Genomic DNA, 20090 nt, shown 5'->3' on the forward strand with positions numbered 1-20090 from the left:
CATCACAATTTATTCTTGGCCCGACGATCTTCTTCTCCCGAAAAGAGTATGTTATATGAGCACAGGATCTATTAAGGTGTCTGCCGAACCAACTCTAAGATAATTTCACCATTAGACTATGTTTATCGTTATTATTGTCTTTAATGCTGAATGTGTTTGATTTTTGACAGCATATGGGTTTAGTGAACCGTCGTCATTTGTTCAATGCGTTTGTTCAATGAGTGTGAAGTACGCCTTTTTCTGAGTAACTTGGCCACTGTCAATAAGAGTGCTTCCCGTGGTCCAAGTGCGCATAGGACTAAGCAGGCTAAAAGCCAGGAGGTGTCTACTCACAGTGTCACTCTAGAGAGTAAGCTTATGCAGTTTGAAGCAAAGGTGAAGGCCAAAGAGGGAAATATCAAGGAGATCAAGGCTGATGACTTTGTGCTTATATATAAAGCCTGGAGGTGTCTACTCACAATTTTGCCTGGAGGGTAAGCTTAAACAGTTTGAAGCAAAGGTGGAAGTCAAAGAGGGAAGTATCAAGAAGATCAAGGCTGATGACTTTGTGTTTGTATAAAGGAGGTGCATGACCGTTTGGACCAGGAAAGTCGTCGGTGGAGCAGCACGAAACTGGGTTGATGAAGGATCTTGCAGACACTCAGAAGGAGAGCCGTGAATTTGGAAGATGGCACCGAGGGTTCATGATGAGAAGATCCAAAGTCTGAATGCTGCGAGGTTGAGGGAGGTCAGGAAGTTTGATAGGAGCATCTGTCGCGCTTCTGCGCCAAAATAAAAAGCTCAGTTTGAGAATATCCAATGGGCTCTTACTGAATCCAAGGTGGTTCAATAGAATTCTTTGTTGGGTTCCTAGGCGACTAGGTGGACTGACTGATCGACGACAAAAAGAGGCTTGACGGGATTGGAGGCAGACGTGGGAGTATCGGGCAATCCCTCAAGGACTTTGAAGATGATACTAATGAGATAAACGTTGTCAAGCTCGATCCACAGAGGGATTAAAGGTTCTCTCATGTTATTAATGGATCGACCAGGATCCTACCTTTGACATTGATCCCGGAGGTGGAGGCCTTCGAGGATGAAATAAGCATTGGGGTTCCCAGGGATGAGACTGGTGTCAAGGCTGGTGAGGATCGATTTGATGATCTTACTGCTGACCAAGGGACGGTTGATACTGAGGTTACCGAGAAACCCCGAGTTATCAATTAGTTTGGGTTTAATCTTCCTTGCTCCCTACTACTGATGGCTCGATTGCTCATGTTGATCAAGCTCTAACTGCATTGAAGAAGCATAAGAGTAGGTTGTATGTGGCTTTATACTTTTGGTATTTTTTTTATTTACTGTGATGAAATTTTTCGAGTGGCCGGGAGGTATTTCATTCATGAACATGCTGGGAAGGCATATAAATTTCTTTCCGTTTTTAGTTCTATGTACTACTAAATTTTTTGTTTATTTGCGCAAGAAATATTATTTTGTTTTGTCAATACTTTCATTGAATTTGTTCGTGAATAATATTGGGTGCATGGAAGCATGGCTTACGCTAGGTTCTTTAATAAATATAAGCGAAGATAGTTCGGATTATCTCATATCATAATTTATCTTTAGGTGTGAGGATTTGGCTTACCCTGAGCATTTTTAGAAAACTTGGCATTATCCGTATTTTTCAGGCGTTTGCGAGAGAGCCCAACTTTCTATTCATATAAGTGTGCTTAAGCTCAAGCAGCATGGAAAGGGATCTCGAATGACCATGCTCATGACGAGAGTGTCGTTTTACCAAGACACCTATGAGAGATGCGCAAAAAATTGGTTCTGGCACCGATACGAGGGAAGCTAAAGAGATCAGAGCTAATGAGCTCGATATAGAAGGAGCTAAAGTGTTCGGATATAAAAATCTCAAGTTAAAAGAGTTCAAAGCTAAAAAAAAAAGCTCTGAGCTAAGGAGCTCAATTATAATTAATAGCTGCATCAAAAATGGATTTCTTAGATATTCGAAATAGGATGAAGCCTTATCATAGTTCACCTACAAATTGTAGGGTTCATAAATTGTGTTTAGCTCATATTTATGACTAACTGAGTTATTTGATGAAATTATATCCTTGTGTGTTTCGCTTGCAAATCTGGAATTCAGCTGCTTTGCCAAAACTCATTGGAGCTTTCTCTTGCTTTTGCCAACAGCTCGATGATGGATACCTTGGTTACTTAGTTCATTCATTGGGAGGGACTTATCTTTTGTTACTTCGTTTTGCCATCCTTTGGATTTATTTTGATATTTTTATATGTTCTCCTTCTTTCTCCTTGTCGTTCTCATTATTCGAACATTTAATTGCTAACTGGTGGCTTGGCTTGTACTTATTCTCATATGTAGCATAACCTAGCTGCCTTTTGGCTCCCCAGACGGTTATTACTCCTTCCAAGGTCGAACATTTGATGCATTGATGATAAGTTTATGGGACAGTTGTATTGCATGGATCCAAGGTGTTCTGAGGAATGTTGTATATGTTTGGGGGGGGGGGTCAGTGTTCGTGAATTTTCTATCCATTATAATTCCACCAATGAATGTCAGAAGTAGTATCCTTGTAAATCACATTTACCAAGCTGCCGGTATCAACCATTTTCGGCAATCATTATTTGCCAGACCAGTGCATCGTTTTGCAGCCAATCCAGGTTCTCGGTCTTTTGCTCCATATACTCCAAGACTATATTGTTGTCTATCATTTCCCGGGATCTAGTGGTCGCAGAGTTTATTCAGTAGCCATATCCAATGATTGCTAGCACAGAGTTGTCGCAAAAAAAAAATATTGCTTCCCATTATTATGTTAACTCCTTTCATGAGGCCGGTTGTCTTGTTGTATGCAAGTTTCTCGCCTATGATCTCATTTTAGAGTGTCCGTGTCGTTGTGGCACTTTGGAGGGGAGTCTTCATGCCACGATATTTCTCCTAATATGCATCGAAGTCAAATTCAACAAGATGATGTACATATTTTGGAAGAAATTTCTAAATATAAATATAAATTTCAGTCAAGAAGTCTAGTTACACTTTTATGAATGCTTCTTGAATTCGGGAAAAAAATACAAATTTAAGAAGATATTATACACATTCTGAAGTCATTGTTGATGTCAAAATTGATAATTTCGAAATCAACGTCCAAGATTGTTACGCTATCCTCTAAGTAACTCGCTCGAAATAACTTCAGAAAAATGTTAAGGGATAAGTTTTGAAGCAACAAGAAGTACACGAGACTATGAACATCACAGGGAGGCGGAGACCATGATCTCTTACCTGTATCGCCTGATGGAAAGACCATCCTCCCTCCATCTCGCCTGATGGCAATAACGCCTCTCTCCTCCTCTTCTCCATGTTGCCATGACGCGACAACATTACTCTCCTTCTCCAAGTCGCCATGAGGCGACAACACCACTTCCTATGATGACGGCGCTTCCTCTCCAAATCGCCGTAAGGCGACGACGCTACTTCCACTCCACATCGCCACAAGGTGACGACAACACTTCCTCTCCACCTCGCCATAAGGCAACAACGCCATTTCCTCTACACCTCATAATAAGGCGACGACGCCACTTCCTCTCCCCGTAAGCTCTGAAGGAGTCTTGGATCTTTTCTCCTAACTACTAAAAATCCTTAAATATGTTTATTGTGAAAATAATAAAGTATGAAAGCGTGTGTTGCGTAGAACAATGGTAGAGCACTTAAATATTAAGTTAAAATCGGCCAGGGGTATTCTTGTAAATGTGGGAGATTTGGGATATAATTCGGCTGGGAACCAAGTCGAGTCTTGCGCTCTTTGGTTTCCATTGACAACAGATGATGTCCATCGATCGATGGTTGACTCTGCATGTCGACCTTTGGACTGGTTTGATGGTCAACTATGAGTTTCTTCTATCTTTATCTCCAAAATGCTCCAAAATCACAATTTTACCCAAATCATAAATGAACATGTAAATATGCTAAAAAAACTCCAAAAAAAAATATATATATCCTAAAACACTTATATACTTTGGCTAAAATGGATAAAATCCATGGTATATCACCCTCACAGCTCATTCGTAGTTCTCTCTTTTGAGTTTCAATCGAATTGTCTATTCTTTCTCGATTGGGGTTTTCGTTGAAACTTTACAACTAAAATAGCAAAGTCTTGTTTTCTCGTAAAATCTCGAATCAATCGTGTAAACCAATAATAGTTACCTTAAAAACACGGTTATCTCGGTTATACATTTGGTTTCGTCATCCCATAGAACCAACATCATATGACGGACGATTTCTCCAAAATAAATCGTAAAAACGTTTAAGTCAAAAAATGGTCAAAAAGGGTCTAAAACGCGGAAAAAATCCCACTTAGGAATCGAGACAAGAATATGATCAAATTACAATGAGGTTTATTTTATTTTTGCAGAAGATAGATGGAAAAGATATATTTAAAGTTTCTGGGGATAAACATAAAGATCGAGAGGATAAAGAAAGATTTCCGCAAAGGGATATATTCAAATCAAGAGAAGAAAAGGAAGGTCGGCCGACGTTGGAGGCATATATAAGAAGAGTCGAGTCGAGAAGCGCAAGGGATCCAAAAAATTAGACCTTAGGAAATTCTTGTTAGTTCTAGGAGATCTTAAGACTTAGGTAGCTAGACTATCAAGGTCTATACTTAAAATGATTTCCTACTTGTTCTTTTGTTTTCCATTATAAACGAATCTCCGGTCATCTTGTTTTCGGTGAAACTCCATAACTTTACTCCATCTTAATCAATAAATTGCCTATGTGCACTTTCTTACGATATTTTGTTATTTTTTTGTATTCGTTTGTTTACGCAGAAAATTCGGATCTTCAAAGAAAGTCGGGAATCTTGACTTTCCTCCATTTACATAAATCGATAGTGTGAATTTCGATTTCCACGTTCATTCCAAACATTTTTAAACATTTTTAAGATATTTTTTTTCTAAAACCTTCTTTTTGAAAATATAGTTATGGGTCTGATTTTTTTTATCTTTAGTCGTGTATCGACCTTTTCTTGGATTTTTGTTTGTTTTGATGTTCATATTTCTCTCTAGTCATTCATTTAGGATTTTGGGTCGGTATATTTAGGAAAATTGCTAATAGAGAACAAAAAAACAAGGGTGTTGTCTCTTTGTATAAATCATTTTTTGTCCAATTTTTCTCTTTTTTACCCTTTGTATTTCTGAAAACTAATGAAATAAATACTTTTGTGAATCAAAAAAAATATTAAAAATACAAACAATTAATAAAACACCAATATACACATGCTCATATTTTTTTTGTTTTCAAAAAGTTGATAAATAAGAATTTGAAAATACGTTCTACGAAAGGTAGAATGTGTCTTCTACGGAAAATGGTATAGTAGAAAGCGTTTTCTAAAATAAACATGTTCATCTACTATTTTTAGAATGTATATTCTACTATTTACTAATTTTCTAAAAAAGTTGAATGCGCATTCTACTAATCCTAAAGCTATCTACTTTTCGTCCGGAAGCATCTTCTACTTTTATTAAGTATTCTAAATTTCGCGGAATGTGTTTTCTAAAATGTACTCTTCCGTCTACTAAAAGTAGAATGCGTGTTCTGGATTTTTGTCAATGTTCTAAACTTTTAGAATGCGCCTTCTACGGATAAGATTACCTAATTTTTGCGAAAATTAATGAAAATTTCAGTTATTGAAATATTCTAAAAATCTTCTAAAAATATTCTAACTTCCTAAAACGTGTTATTTTCGATTTTGCTTGTCAATTTTTTTTTAAAAAATGATTTTCCCTTGTCTTATTCATTAATCTATGGTTTTCCATAGTTTTTCTTTTGTTTTTTTTCACAAACTCTTGTTCACTATGATACATATCTATACAACATGTGGTGTTTTGAAATTAGGTGCATTTTTTTGTAAAATTTTATTTTTACTTTATAAAGTTTACAAATTTTATTTTTATTAAAAACACTTTTAAAATTTATATGTTTATTAAAAAGTTTGATAAAATTAAAATGGTTACAAACGTTTTAAACTTTTTATAAAAAATAAAACTTTGTAAAATGTTTCTTTTTATAAAGTTAGTTTAAAGTTTCTATTATTTTTTTGTAAAGTTTTATTTTTATTTTATAAATTTTAAATTTTTTATTTAATTACAATTTTATTTAAAAAGTTTTAAACTTTTTATAAAAATAAAACTTTGTAAAATGTTTTTAATAAGTTTATTTAACGTTTTTATTAAAAAAATTTGTAAATTATTTTTATTTTTACAAAGTTTATTTTTATTAAATAAAATTTTAAAAGTTTTATTTTATTTTCCCTTTTTAAAACGTTTTTAATTATTATTTTTAATTCTTTTAGTTTAATGTGTTTAATAAAAACTTTAAACAAACTATATAAAATTTGTAAATTTTATAAAAATAAAATAAAACTTTACAAAATGTTTTTAATAAAAAGTTTAAACAAACTTTATAAAAATACATTTAATTTTTTTTCACTAAAAATTTTGATAAAATTAAAAAGTTTACAAACATTTTAAACTTTTTATAAAAAAATTTGTAAATTATTTTTTTTATTTTTATTAAGTTTTACAAAATTTATTAAAAGTTTTTATTTTTATTTTCCCTTTTTAAACGTTTTAATTATTATTTTTTAAAATTCTATTAATTTAATGTGTTTAATTAGATTAATCAAGGGTTAGTTTTGGGATTATGAAAGAAATTATACTAAAAGGACAACTAAATGATAGTTTTATACTATAGTGACAACCATGCTAAATTTTTGTTTCGTTTTGGCAATTTTCCCGTATATTTATTTGTTGGGCACATTTCTTAAACAAAAGTCTATAACCTATACTTGCTTGAAGAAAGCAGAATAGACGTCTCAAGAGAAAGACAGCAAAATGTGAACATGATTTTGTAGACCGAGTGCTATCTCATAAAAAGACTAACACTCAATAAATTATTATTTTCTGTGTGGCATATTTATAAACTATTTTAGCAAAAAAACAATTATATTTTCTTTGAAAAAGAGACAAATAATTTTTACAATAATCAGATAGGATCATAGGGTCATTGTTGTCACAACTGAAGACAAAATACGACGTAAACAATATCGATTTAGATTTGATAAAGGATGGCAAAGTCATGAAGGGCTCATAGGTTCAATTTTTAGTAGTTGGAATGGAACGTTGGTGAATTGGCAGAAAAAAAAACAAGTTACCACCATTCGGTGAAAATGCCGTTGCAAAAAAAAAAAAAGTTTCCATCGACTCGCGAAACTTTGCGGGCTCTATTGAGCGTATCCGGTGGAGAATCAATGAGTCTTTTGCTGATATGATTTGGGAAAAACAAAAAAAAAGAATGAGATCGAAAACACTTGCTTGGGTCGGATCAACCAGAAAATAACTATTGCTCTATCCACTTTCATCACAAAATGTTATCATATGGCAATGCCAAAGTTTAGAACTAAAAACAGCATATTGGAATTATGAAAGATTATAGACAAACTCATTACGAGCTCTTTGATGTAATTAGAGCGGGGGGACATGGATCGATTATTAGCATAATTTTCAACATTTGTGATTCGCTTTGTATTTTATGAATATTTAATTTTCATTTGCTAATCGTTTTATCAACTTATAACAGCATTTTCTTAAATAAAAATAAATGAAAAGACAAAACTCCGGTTCAATTGGATCTTTATTTTTATATTTAAAAAAAGATCTAGTGGAAAAAATGATTCCATTTAAGATCAACTAAAGGTTGATCCGTTCATCCGCATATATATTTCTTTTGAAAATTATATAAACATATGTTTTAAAAGAAAATTAATGGTTCCACATATACTATTATAGTATATTGATTTAAAATATATATTTCATTACTGTATCGTGTGGAATGTTTTTTATGTGTTGGATTAGTTATGTAGTTATATGGTATCAATAGTTTATATATTAAGAAATTTCAGAGGAAAATTTATAATTAGATAAAAGATTAACAATACATAGTTACCTAATTAAATTATAAATTTTATTTTATATAATATAAATAATTTGCAATATTATTAAGAGAATGTATTACAAAATCTATACTGTACAAGTGAATTTTATCTTGTTACTAAATGTATTAAAAATACCTTTAAAACATGTAACTACAGTACAAACTTTTAAATTAATACTTCATAAATTCATAAAAACTCTAAAGTAACTCGGTCTCAAGTTAGACCGGTTGAAAATATGACACAAGACGATAAAATAATAAGATAATAATAGTTTTTTTAGAAAATTAGATGTAATATATAGTCCCACGTCATAATTAATAATTATATATATATATATAAAAATTTTATAGAAGTATAAAAGAATATTGTATTATTTTTTGTATATTCACAATAAAGTTTATCTCTATTTCTTTCTTAACATTTCAATATATTTTGTTAATATTTAGTAAAATTATATCTAAAACTATATTTTAATTTTACGAAGCATATTTAATATACAGAAAATAGTAAAACAACGACTATATGAAAATCAAAATTCTAAAATTTAATTAATATATATAAGACAACATCAGTGATTTTATTCTATAAAATATACTCTAAAATAGAAAAATCTAAAAATAATTTTATATAAATTAATAACTCTATAAATTAATAAAATTTCATAGTCTCGACATTATTAATTTATAAAGTTTTTACTGTAAGGTCTTTAAATATTTTTTTGTTAAATTAATAACATTCATACAGAAACACTAATTAAATTAAAAGCTTATAGTTTTGGGCCATTGAAATACATAATTTAAAGGATCAGCCATTAAGTTTATCGGTTAGGTTAGGTTGTTAAAATGTCTAAGTTTAACCGTGATGTTTGGTTTAATTATGAGTCATTTTGCTTAATATTCATATCAGCACCATATATAAAGAATATAGTTATGCATAAAAAGCTGTGTCAATTTGGTATAAAATTAGACGACGCTCTCCTTCCCCGCACGTGAGAGATAATTAACACAATGCTGGATATCATACTATACTATATTTGTCTAATATATAGTACATAACAATTATTTTATAACAACAACCATGAAGAGTATGAAGAAAATAAAAAAGTTGAAAAGATTAAGGGTTTGTAGAGAGTACACTATACCCTAAACCAAAATATACCTAAACTATATACTCTAAACCCAAACCCTAAACCCAAAACATATACCGTAAGCCCTAAACCCAAAACATATACCGTAAGCCCTAAACCCAAACCATTTACCCCAAACCCAAACCATATACCCTAAACTCAAACCCTAATCCTAAACTCTAAACCCTAAACCCAAACCATATACCCAAACTATATATCCTAAAACTCAAACCATATTCCTAAACCCTAAACTCTAAACCCAAACTCTTATCTATTACGTAACTATGCTATACATGTTATTGTATAGAATACTCGACACACCCACAAACTTTGTATATATGATATTCTCTAAAATTTCCTTAGAGAGAGATGATGAGTGGCGAAGATGTTGAAGAACAAAACAGTATAACTGATCAAGTAGTGAGTAAGAAGAATCATGAGGCAGAGAAAAAGATACAAATTACAAAAGAAAAGAAAAAGAAATGTATAGTACTATACTGTAATTTAAAATAGTATGGAACATATGACGCATGTTTGTTTTGAAAGTCTGATTGTTTTGAAAGTTTCAAAATATATATTTGTTTTGAAACCATATATCATAAACCCTAAACCCAAACAATATACCCTAAACCCTAAACCCTAAACTCAAACCTTAATTAAACCCAAACCATATACCCAAACTATATATCATAAACCCAAATCCTAATCTTAAAATTCTTATCCATTACGTGACTATGCTATACATGTTATAGTATGGAATACTCGACACACCCACAAATTTTGTATATATGAAATTTTCTAAAATTTCCTTAGAGAGAGATGATGAGTGGCGACGGTGTTGGAGAACAAAACAATATAATCAAAGTAAGAAGAATCAGGAGGCAGAGAATGAAATACAAATTGCAAAAGAAAAGAAAAAGAAATGTATCGTACTATACTGTAATTTAAAATAGTATGGAACATATGACGCATGTTTGTTTTGACAGTTTCAAAATATATGTTTGTTTTGAAAGTTTCAAAAAATATTAAGTTTACAAAAAAAATCTATGTTTTTATTATGCAAAATACAAAATTCAATAATTGTTTTAATAGAAACTTAAAGGAATTAAAAGTTGGTGGAAAAAACATCTTTGTAAGAAGAAAAGAAAAAGAAAAAAAAGATTGGTCACACATAAATGTCTGTATGCCAAGACTAATTAATACAGCCATTAATACACAAATATCATAGCACCCCGCTCACTATGGTTACCGTCTCAATTTAAATCGTACGATAGTCATGCATCCAAATTTCTTTTTAATTATCAACAAAATTTTAAATTTAGGTGGCTTATTTTAAGTAACTACGGACTTAGCAGCGACATGAGGTCGTAATTTATTGATAAAATGAAAGTTATTTCAAATTTGTATTTCTATTTTAATAGTATAGATATATGCACTCTTATCCTTTCATCAACTTTTTGACAACAATTGAAATAATACTAAAAATCTAATTCTAGAATACAATTCGTTTTGTGAAAGTTTAAAATTATTTTCCACAATCCATGAAAAAAAAGATGCATAAAAAGTTATTAATTGAAAAAAAATTACAATAAAAAAATTACCGTGTCTTTTCAACGCTAATCATTCAAACCCAAACGAAAATGGGGGTACATAAGAAAGTTTAGGTCAATTTTTTGAATTGATAAATTTCATTTTCTTTTTATTTCGCACGTGAAAGACGAGGGATGTTCACGAAAATTAGGCCTGGTATGATTAGTATCAAGTTTTCAACCATCAACAATAGTTAAATAAATAAACAAAATATCCGATACCAATTATTACTAGCACTATAAGAACGTAGCCTCGCTCTAGGTTGCATGACTCGCAAATCAACCATACTCACTTCTTGTTTCTTATATTTCAGCAAAGTTTCTCTTTTCATATATTGCAAGAATGTCCGAAACCAATATGAAATTCTGTAGTAGTTATTTTCTGGTCGATCCGACCAAAGCAAGTCTTTTTGACCTTTTTCTCCTTTTATTTTTCCCAAATCTGACCAGCAAAAGTTTCATAGATTCTACACCGGATACGCTGAAAAGCATCCGGAGAAGTTTCGCGAGTCGATGGATCATTGCGTTGGCCGTTTTGGTTCAGAAAATATTAATATTGATCAGAAAACCCATGGCATTCATAGGTCGTTTGCTCACCTATTGGCCCAATCTTCTTTCGGAAAATGGTGGCTTCTTCAAATTGATACTTCATCTTGTGACAGGTGAGAAATCTAACTATAACATATTTTAGCCCACTGTCTCTTTTCTGAAAACTTTGCTCACTCTCTTCGTATCATGATCATTACCAATTAAATTCTTGACCTGAAGAAGGTTTAGGTTGTTTCCTTCTTTTGCATATGATATAAGTATTCCCAAAATATAATTAGCAAGATCACTGCAAAGATCTCAGAAGGACCGTATATCATTTGTTAATAATCTCTTCGGATTGTTGGACTTGACAAATATTACATTTATCCCACTTCAACGGAATTTGTGACGGAACAAGGAGTACTCTACATGCAAGACGCTACAACACACAGATAATAGTAGATACTTATTGAGCTTTTGGATCAAGAGTTTCGTTTAGTTTCTTTTTTCTTAAATGAATATTAAGGGCGTTGAGAAGATTATAGAATTTTGAAGACAACTATATATCACCAAACTATTTTGATTCTTGTGGTGATGTTAAGAAAAGTATAGTTACAGAACTAACCTAAAAGTTGGACTTTTTATAGGAAAACTGTTGAAGCCTGAGGAATCGTCGGCCATATATACGTCGTTTCTAGGATGCTCAGATCGAAGGGTAGCGCTGGACGAGAAAATAAATGTTGCTACGATAGAATACAAGTCGATGTTGTCAATAATGGCATCTAAAATCGCTTATTTTAAGTTACAAAAAAAAAAAAAAAAAAAAAAAAAAAAAAAAAAAAATAAAATCGCTTATGAGAACAAATCTTTCATCACTTCCGTCGTCAAGAATACTTGGAAGGTTTACTTTATTTTCTTCTCTTTCTTTTGACGAAAACTTTAATTTCTTCTTTTAGTTTAATTCTTTTGTTATTAAATTAAAATTTTTCCTATCTATACTATTAAAGCAGGATCCTATTGGTCTTTTTACTAAAATTACCCTTTTCTTTACTAACATTGCACATTTCATTAAGAGCAATTAAGTAATATCAATAACACATTTATATTGGGTCTTTCTTTTTGATTCAGCCCATTGCCCACATCAGATCTCTCTTGGGCCATTTGGGCCGATTAAGAAATCAGATCCAATTCTTATTTTTTTTCCAAGTTCAAATAATTTATTTTCAACCATTCTTAATATTTTTTGTAGTGAACAAAAATTAATCACTTAATTATTATGTTTTTTCTTTTTAATATAATTTAAGCCTTCATAAAAAATTAATTTTTTCACTGAAAAGTATAAATCTTTACTAAAATTATATAACTTTTTTATTTAAAAAATTAACCACATAATAAAATTAATTTATCAGAGTTATGCCAACTTAATTCATTAAAAATAAAGTTTAATTTTCTAAACATAAATACTCATTAGACCTGGACGTTCGGGTACCCGTTCGGGTATGGATCGGTTCTTTCGGTATCGGATTTTTCGGGTTTTGAAATTAAACCTCATTCGGGTATTATAAAATTTCGGGTCGGATTCGAGTCGGATCTTTCCGGGTCCGGGTGGGTTCAGTTCTCATGCATAAGAACCTGAAAAATAACCAAATAACCAAAGTATCTAAAACGGGTTTGGTTATTTATACTCAAAGTAACCAAAGTATTAGATTCAGTTCAAAATTTTGTATCCAAATTACTCAAAAGTAACCAAAAATAACCAAAATATCCATTCTATACAGTTTTTTTGGGTAAACTTTTATTCAACCTATCATATTTTATCCAAAAATACTAAAAGTACAAAAATAACTACTATAATTAACTTATAATATTAATGTAAAATATTAAAATAATTATAAATATAACTATAACATATATTTTAGATATATATTCACATTTCGGATATCTTCGGGTACTCATTCGGTTCTCGGTTCGGGTCAGGTTCGAGACCGGTTCTTCGGATATAGCAATTTAGAATTCATTCGGATATTTATCCCGGGTAAGATCGGGTTCAGGACCCTGATTTTCGGGTCGGTTTCGGGTTGGTTATTCGGGTCCGGATATTGTACTCAGGCCTATACTCATTTAAAATGAAACACGATAAAGAGAGATAAAAAGTTTAAGTCTTTTATAAAAAAATAAATATATGAAAATATGACATTTACTATACTAAATATTTGTCAATTTAAAAAAATAAAGGAAAATAAACCCGCGCTTTGAAAGCGCGGGTCAAAATCTAGTTTTAATTATAATCATACACACATATACATAATTTTCAAAAAAACATATTTAGCGCTTTGAAGTATCATGTATATCTTTTGGTTTTTAGAATGCTAGCAGATTTATTATTATTCATTGTATTATAGTATAAAGATATTCAATTTTATCTATTAAATTACACTCACTTAAATTTTTAACTATAAAAATAGCAAAAACTCACTTGATCTTTTAGTATTATTTAGTTAAAAAAATGGTATTATTGATTTGGTGACTTTACTTCTCACTCAATATATATTTGATGTTTGTTTTTCCCCTCATTCTCCGTATCTATCCTCTTATGCAGATGGACTTCGTGGGTTTCTACGACTTTTACAACGGTAAGTTAAAGACAACGCTTTATTCTTTTAGGGAAATGTTTTTAATAAATAAGCTAACTCATCTAGGTGTATAAATAAAGCTTCGAAAGGCCAGTTAAATCATGTAAAAGATACACTACAGAAAACATGCATAAAACTGAAGTAAATGTAAGATATACGTTAAGTTCAAAAAAAAAAATGTAAGATATACGTAGGACATAAACCATACTCGTGTCGTGGTGGTAAAAAAAGAGAGGACCGGTTCATATATATTTTTTTGTAATTTAAATCATCAATATAATGATATAAAAGCCTTTCAGATTGTCATTTTCTAATATATACTACATATAATATATCAGGGTCGCTTTACCATATCATATTGAAATAAATGCTAAATAGGTCTCGATACCTTATCGTGTTAAAATAAATGCCAACTAAGCAAGTGACCCTATTATACGTCGTCTGATGTATAATTTTTGCCAAATTGGTCTTTATACTTTAATGTATATAACAGTAGCAAAAACAATTATATTTTATCACGGTATTATGATTTTTGTATGTGTTTATAATTAAATAATTTTAAATTTTGTTTAATGGATATTTATCCACTTGTTAACCAGTTAAAAATGTCTTCCAATTTGCAAATATATCCGCCACCAAATGTTATACCACTCGTACAAACCATTTAATCTTTAATACGCTCACTTCCACTCACTCATACTGCATTAAACTAATCTAGCCTTCAAATTTTATCTAAAAAGATTTTAGCGTAAATGCGTGATGAATATATATATATATATATATATATATATATATATATATATATATATATATATATATATTTTTGAATATTTAATGTGAAAGACTCGTAAACATATGCTAAGAAGCGATACATGCAGTTTTTGAAAAGATGATACATGCAGTTTTTGAAAAGATGATACATGCATTTTATCGGATTCGAATCCGCGTTATTGATATGGCGATAAGAGTAGTAGAACCTACTAGTATTAATATGCATGTCTCGATAATATCTTACGATATATTTAAATTTTATTAAAAGTTATATTCCTTTTTAAAACTATTAAAAGTTATATTAATTTCGTTATACAATAATTTTTGTAAATTTACGAGCAGAAAGACCCGTTAATGAACTTTTCTTAGTGGCGGACACGTTAAAGACTTAAGTTTGCATATATAAGCTATAGTTACAATGTTAATGTCAGTTAGGTAGATATATGTTAATAATAAGGCTGCAAGCATTCTTATTTATTTTTAAATCACTAATTGTAACCAAATCTCGTAAAATTATTTTAAAAATTAAAGAAATGTTATATTATCTATGGTTTACCTTTTTTATTTGTTCACTGTCTTTTCCTTAAAAATAACTATTAAAATATTTTAGAAGGTATAGTACATTTTTGCAACAAAATAATAAAACTATAGATCAAATCTTATCTTGAAATTTCTAGTTACAGTTCAACTAATTATCTCCATAATTCATAATTGTTTTTGGTCAACTTGTTTACTGTTTATTAACCATTTATATCATCCACAATTCATAATGTTGGATTTTTTGGTCAGCTTGGTTTTACTGTTTAACTAACCATTTTATATCATATATTTAATATTTAATAGCACCAGCGAGCCCACAACCACAAAGTCACGTGTTTTGTCTGGGGTTTAGCAGCCTGGTTCTTGAAATCAAATGCTGGATGTTAGTAGATCGATTTTTCTTTAGTAGATCGATTTTTGAATCCCTTGGACTATATTTGAGAAGTGATTTTGCCACATGTCATCTCTACAATCAGTTTCACAAAACAAATATGACATGGCTACTAAAATTGATGACATGACTTCCAAAAAATATGACATGGATTATTTCATTTAATGTTGATTTATATTTTTGGTAAACTTGTTAGAATATGGTAATAACTCATACCTTACATTTAATATTGATATTTATTTTTGGTAAACTTCTTTAAATATGATAATATCACATACATCATCTATAAAATAAATATATTCATATATAACATTAAAATTTCGAAATTATATTTTATTTTATTTTCTATAATTATACAATTTGTATTACTAAATCTTTAAAAAATTGCTACAATTTTTTTAAAAAAATTTGATTTCTAATCGTAAAATCATTAGATTCTTATATATCTACAGATTCTATAAATATTGTTAGTTCAAATTTTTAATAATTATACAATATATTTTTAAATAAAAAATCATTTTATCTTAATTTAATATTTAAATAAATAAAATCTATATTTAAATATCGGTAAAAATAAAAATCTATAATATTTAATAAAACCTTCTACAATCAGTTTCACAAAAAAAAATATGACATGGCTACTAAAATTGATGACATGGTTTCCGAAAAATATGACATGGATTATTTTATTTAATGTTGATTTATATTTTTGGTAAACTTTTTAGAATATGGTAATAACTCATACCTTACATTTAATATTGATATTTGTTTCTGGTAAACTTCTTTAAATATGGTAATATCACAAACATCATCTATAAAATAAATATATTCATATATAACATTAAATTTCGAAATTATATTATATTTTATTTTCTATAATTATACAATTTGTATTACTAAATCTTTAAAAATTGCTACAATTTTTAAAAATTTTGATTTCTAATCGTAAAATCATTATATTCTTATATATCTACATATTCTATAAATATTGTTAGTTCAAATTTTTGATAATTATACAATATATTTTTAAATAAAAAATCATTTTATCTTAATTTAATATTTAAATAAATAAAATCCATATTTAAATATCGGTAAAAATAATAAAATCTATAATATTTAATAAACTTTATTTTAAATATAAATTAAATTTTGAAAACAATTTTACTGCACATGGTGCAGGAAAACACCTAGTAAAACAATATATCAGCTTAGTTTTCAAAAAAAAAAACATTATATCAACTTTTTGTGTCAAAACAATAAAAGAAATCGGATAGAATATAGTTTTTCTTTTTAAAGCTTTTTGCATCAAATGAGTTTGCATCGTCTTTTTTTTGAACTTATAGTCTTGATAGTTTGCATCAAATGAGTTTGCATAGTCTTGATAGTTTGGTTTTACATATTTCGGAAACATATATACTTAATAGATCGTGACAAACCACATGATAAAACAAAACAATTTTTTTTGATAATTAAAAAAGTTTTCTTTTAATAACAAAGTTATATATACACAAAGGAAAAAGAGATATATTTTTCAGATATTTGTAGCTACAAACGTAAATTTGTCTTTGTGTATATATAACTTTGTTATTTAAAAGAAAACTTTTTTCAAAAATATATCTCTAAATTCTGTTATTTGTAGCTTACCAAGAAAGAAACCTGACACAAGCATTCGTATTCAAGGCGTCGAGCACAAACCCGAATCTCATCGTCGTCAGTTTCAGAGGAACCGAACCTTTCGATGCAGATGATTGGTGTACTGATCTCGACGTCTCTTGGTACCTACTCCTTCCTCCGTTCCTGTAAATAATTTTTTCTGAGTTTTAATCTTGTTCCACAAAAATGAATTTTGTTTAAACCAAAAAAAAAAGAATTTCGTACATTACTGCTCTTTATTCAAAAGATAAATCAACTAATTTACATTTACCTTTACGATGATTTACGTATATGCGTGTTTTGGATAAAGACAAAACTTTTTCTGAGAAAAAAAAGAAAAAAAAAAGTTTTGGACAAAGACAAATTTACGTTTCTGAAAACATGAATAGTTAAAAAGAAGGTGGGATACTCGGTAAGATAAAATTTATCATCTAGTAGATAAATATTAACTTAACAAAATTGTATTCCAAGCCAGTAAAAGTATGTAATCTTCATGGGGTCATAAGTCGGAAAGGTGATATGTACTCTTCGAAGACAAAGATTAGTACAGATACTGACACATAAATTAGACCCAAAGAACAAGACCAAGTTGATTTGGATACTCGTAAATGGAACATTGTTTAAATACAACAATTAAGAAAAAAAAAACATAAATATTCCAACAAATGATTGGTAAAAATAGAGTAAACACTAAACATAAAATAAATAAAAAATGTATACACTGTGAAGCATACAATATATAAATTATATAGTATTATATAAATCAATATAATACTTTTCTTAATATATATCATCTGTTGTAAATTTTAATTAGGTACGAAATGAAGAACGTTGGCAAAATTCATGCTGGGTTCTCCAGAGCTCTAGGCCTACAAAAAAACGGATGGCCCAAAGAAAATATAAGTCTCATTCACCAATATGCTTACTACACTATCAGACAGAAGCTTAGGGACATGCTTGCCATTGACAAAAACCTTAAATTTATCCTGACGGGTCACAGCCTTGGTGGCGCAATAGCTGCTCTGTTTCCAGCGATTCTTGCGGTTCACGGTGAGGATGTGCTACTTGATAAGCTAGAGGGAGTCTACACGTTTGGACAGCCACGTATAGGGGACGAGCAATTTGGGGAGTATATGAAGGAAGTGGTAAGAAAGCATGGAATTGAGTATGAGAGGTTTGTTTACAACAATGATATGGTTCCTAGAGTCCCCTTCGATGACAAGATTTTATTCTCATACAAGCACTATGGATCTTGCAATTACTTCAACAGTCTCTACAAAGGAAAGGTAAAGCCGCCTTTATCCATTTTTGTTTTGATTTGTCTTGATTAATAATTTAATAAGACCAAAAAGAAAGATAGAGCCAACAAAAAAGGAAAACCAAGTTGTATTAAAGGTTTATACTTTATACACATACATGAAACTCAAATTAGATTTAGGACTTAAAAGTCCTCACTTTCTAAAAAAGTCAAACACATGAATTTTAAAATATACTCCCTCTGTTTTTCAAAGATGTATATTTTAGAGTTTTCACACATATTAAGAAAATACATTAGTCATGCATTGTTTTTAGAAATTATCAAATTTCAATGCATTTTAACCAATAGTCTTTCAATAAATTCAATTAATTTTATTGAAAATTGCAACTTTTATATAGAAAACATAAAAAAATACATCTTTTTGAAAGAAATATTTTTTCCAGAACATGCATCTTTTAAAAACAGAGGGAGTATAACATTTAAACATTATCTAATCCATTGATTTTTTTTTTTTGAAAAGATCCATTGAATTATTATTCAGTGAACAATAACAGCTTTTAATAAGTATTCAAAAATATCAAACAAATAAGTAACAAAAATTATAATAACAGAACTTTTATATTTCTTTTCACATACTTGTGGATTTTAAGGTAAGGGAAGATGCACCGAATGCGAACTACATCAACTTGTTGTGGTTAATACCGACGATTTTAACTGGTGCCTGGGAGTTCATAAGGAGTTTCATAATACAGTTTTGGAAAGGCAAAGAGTACAAAGAGAATTGGATGATGAGATCTGTTAGGATTGTGGGAATAGTACTCCCTGGTATGTCAAATCATTTCCCATTTGATTATGTCAACTGCTCGCGCTTGGGAGGCTTGGCTCAACCATCTACTACTACTCATGAAGATAAAATTGCATTCATTGCTTAAAATTTAAACCATACTTAATATCTAATATTCTATCTACTATGTCTGCTCTTGTTGGATTCGACTCTCAGTTTACTTCTATGTTATGTTTACGTTTGGCTTTCTATCGTTTATATGTTGGCAAGATTCTAAACTTATTAATAAGAATGGTTTAAATAAGAAGTATTTGTTTGAATATCTAATAGAACCGTGTTATATAAACTACGGAAAACTGAATATTGTAAATAATAAAATTGATAAGATTATATCAAAGATTAAGAAAATGATGATACAATCGCATATGCGAGATATTTTTTTTTTCTTAACTCAAAATACGTCCCATATTGCCACGGTTCGATAATGTAATGAGTTCCAGGATACAACTGCAAAAAATCTTCTGATTTGCGTCATTCTATCAGAAGTCTAACGAAACTAGTTTTGTGTATACTCTTAGATTCAAAAAAGAAAAGAAGACATGAAAATAAAAAATCAAACTAGATTTTGACCAGCACGTCCGTGCATGAATTTTTTCATTTTATAAATGTATTGGATATTATTACAAATGTTTTAAATATATAATTTTAGTTTAGTGTTATATATTGTGTAACTCATAATATTATTGTTTAGATTTCTTATTCAGTATTATTTATATATAGTGATTTTCTTAATACATTATACTTTGTTCTTACTTTAATTACTTACCAATTT

The 20090-nt window shown here is 29.7% G+C and overlaps 1 protein-coding gene across 2 annotated transcripts; it reads left to right on the plus strand.

Moving 5' to 3' along the window:
* The first annotated feature begins 10955 nt into the window (after positions 1–10955).
* LOC108833985 (triacylglycerol lipase OBL1) lies at positions 10956–19568 on the plus strand. 2 transcript variants are annotated; one of them, XM_056987341.1, is made up of 7 exons: positions 10957–11362; positions 11876–12011; positions 12072–12129; positions 13828–13861; positions 17203–17338; positions 18031–18502; positions 19125–19568. In XM_056987341.1, exons 1-7 carry the CDS (start codon positions 11044–11046, stop codon positions 19404–19406), a joined length of 1437 nt encoding a protein of 478 aa, XP_056843321.1. In that variant the 5' UTR covers positions 10957–11043; the 3' UTR covers positions 19407–19568. The 2 variants fall into 2 exon arrangements, with proteins under 2 accessions (XP_056843320.1, XP_056843321.1); XM_056987340.1 differs by having other exon boundaries at positions 10956–11362; positions 11876–12129.
* Positions 19569–20090: the final 522 nt, after the last annotated feature.

This window comes from Raphanus sativus, chromosome 1 (genome assembly GCF_000801105.2).
Source record: "Raphanus sativus cultivar WK10039 chromosome 1, ASM80110v3, whole genome shotgun sequence".
Taxonomy (NCBI): domain Eukaryota; kingdom Viridiplantae; phylum Streptophyta; class Magnoliopsida; order Brassicales; family Brassicaceae; genus Raphanus; species Raphanus sativus.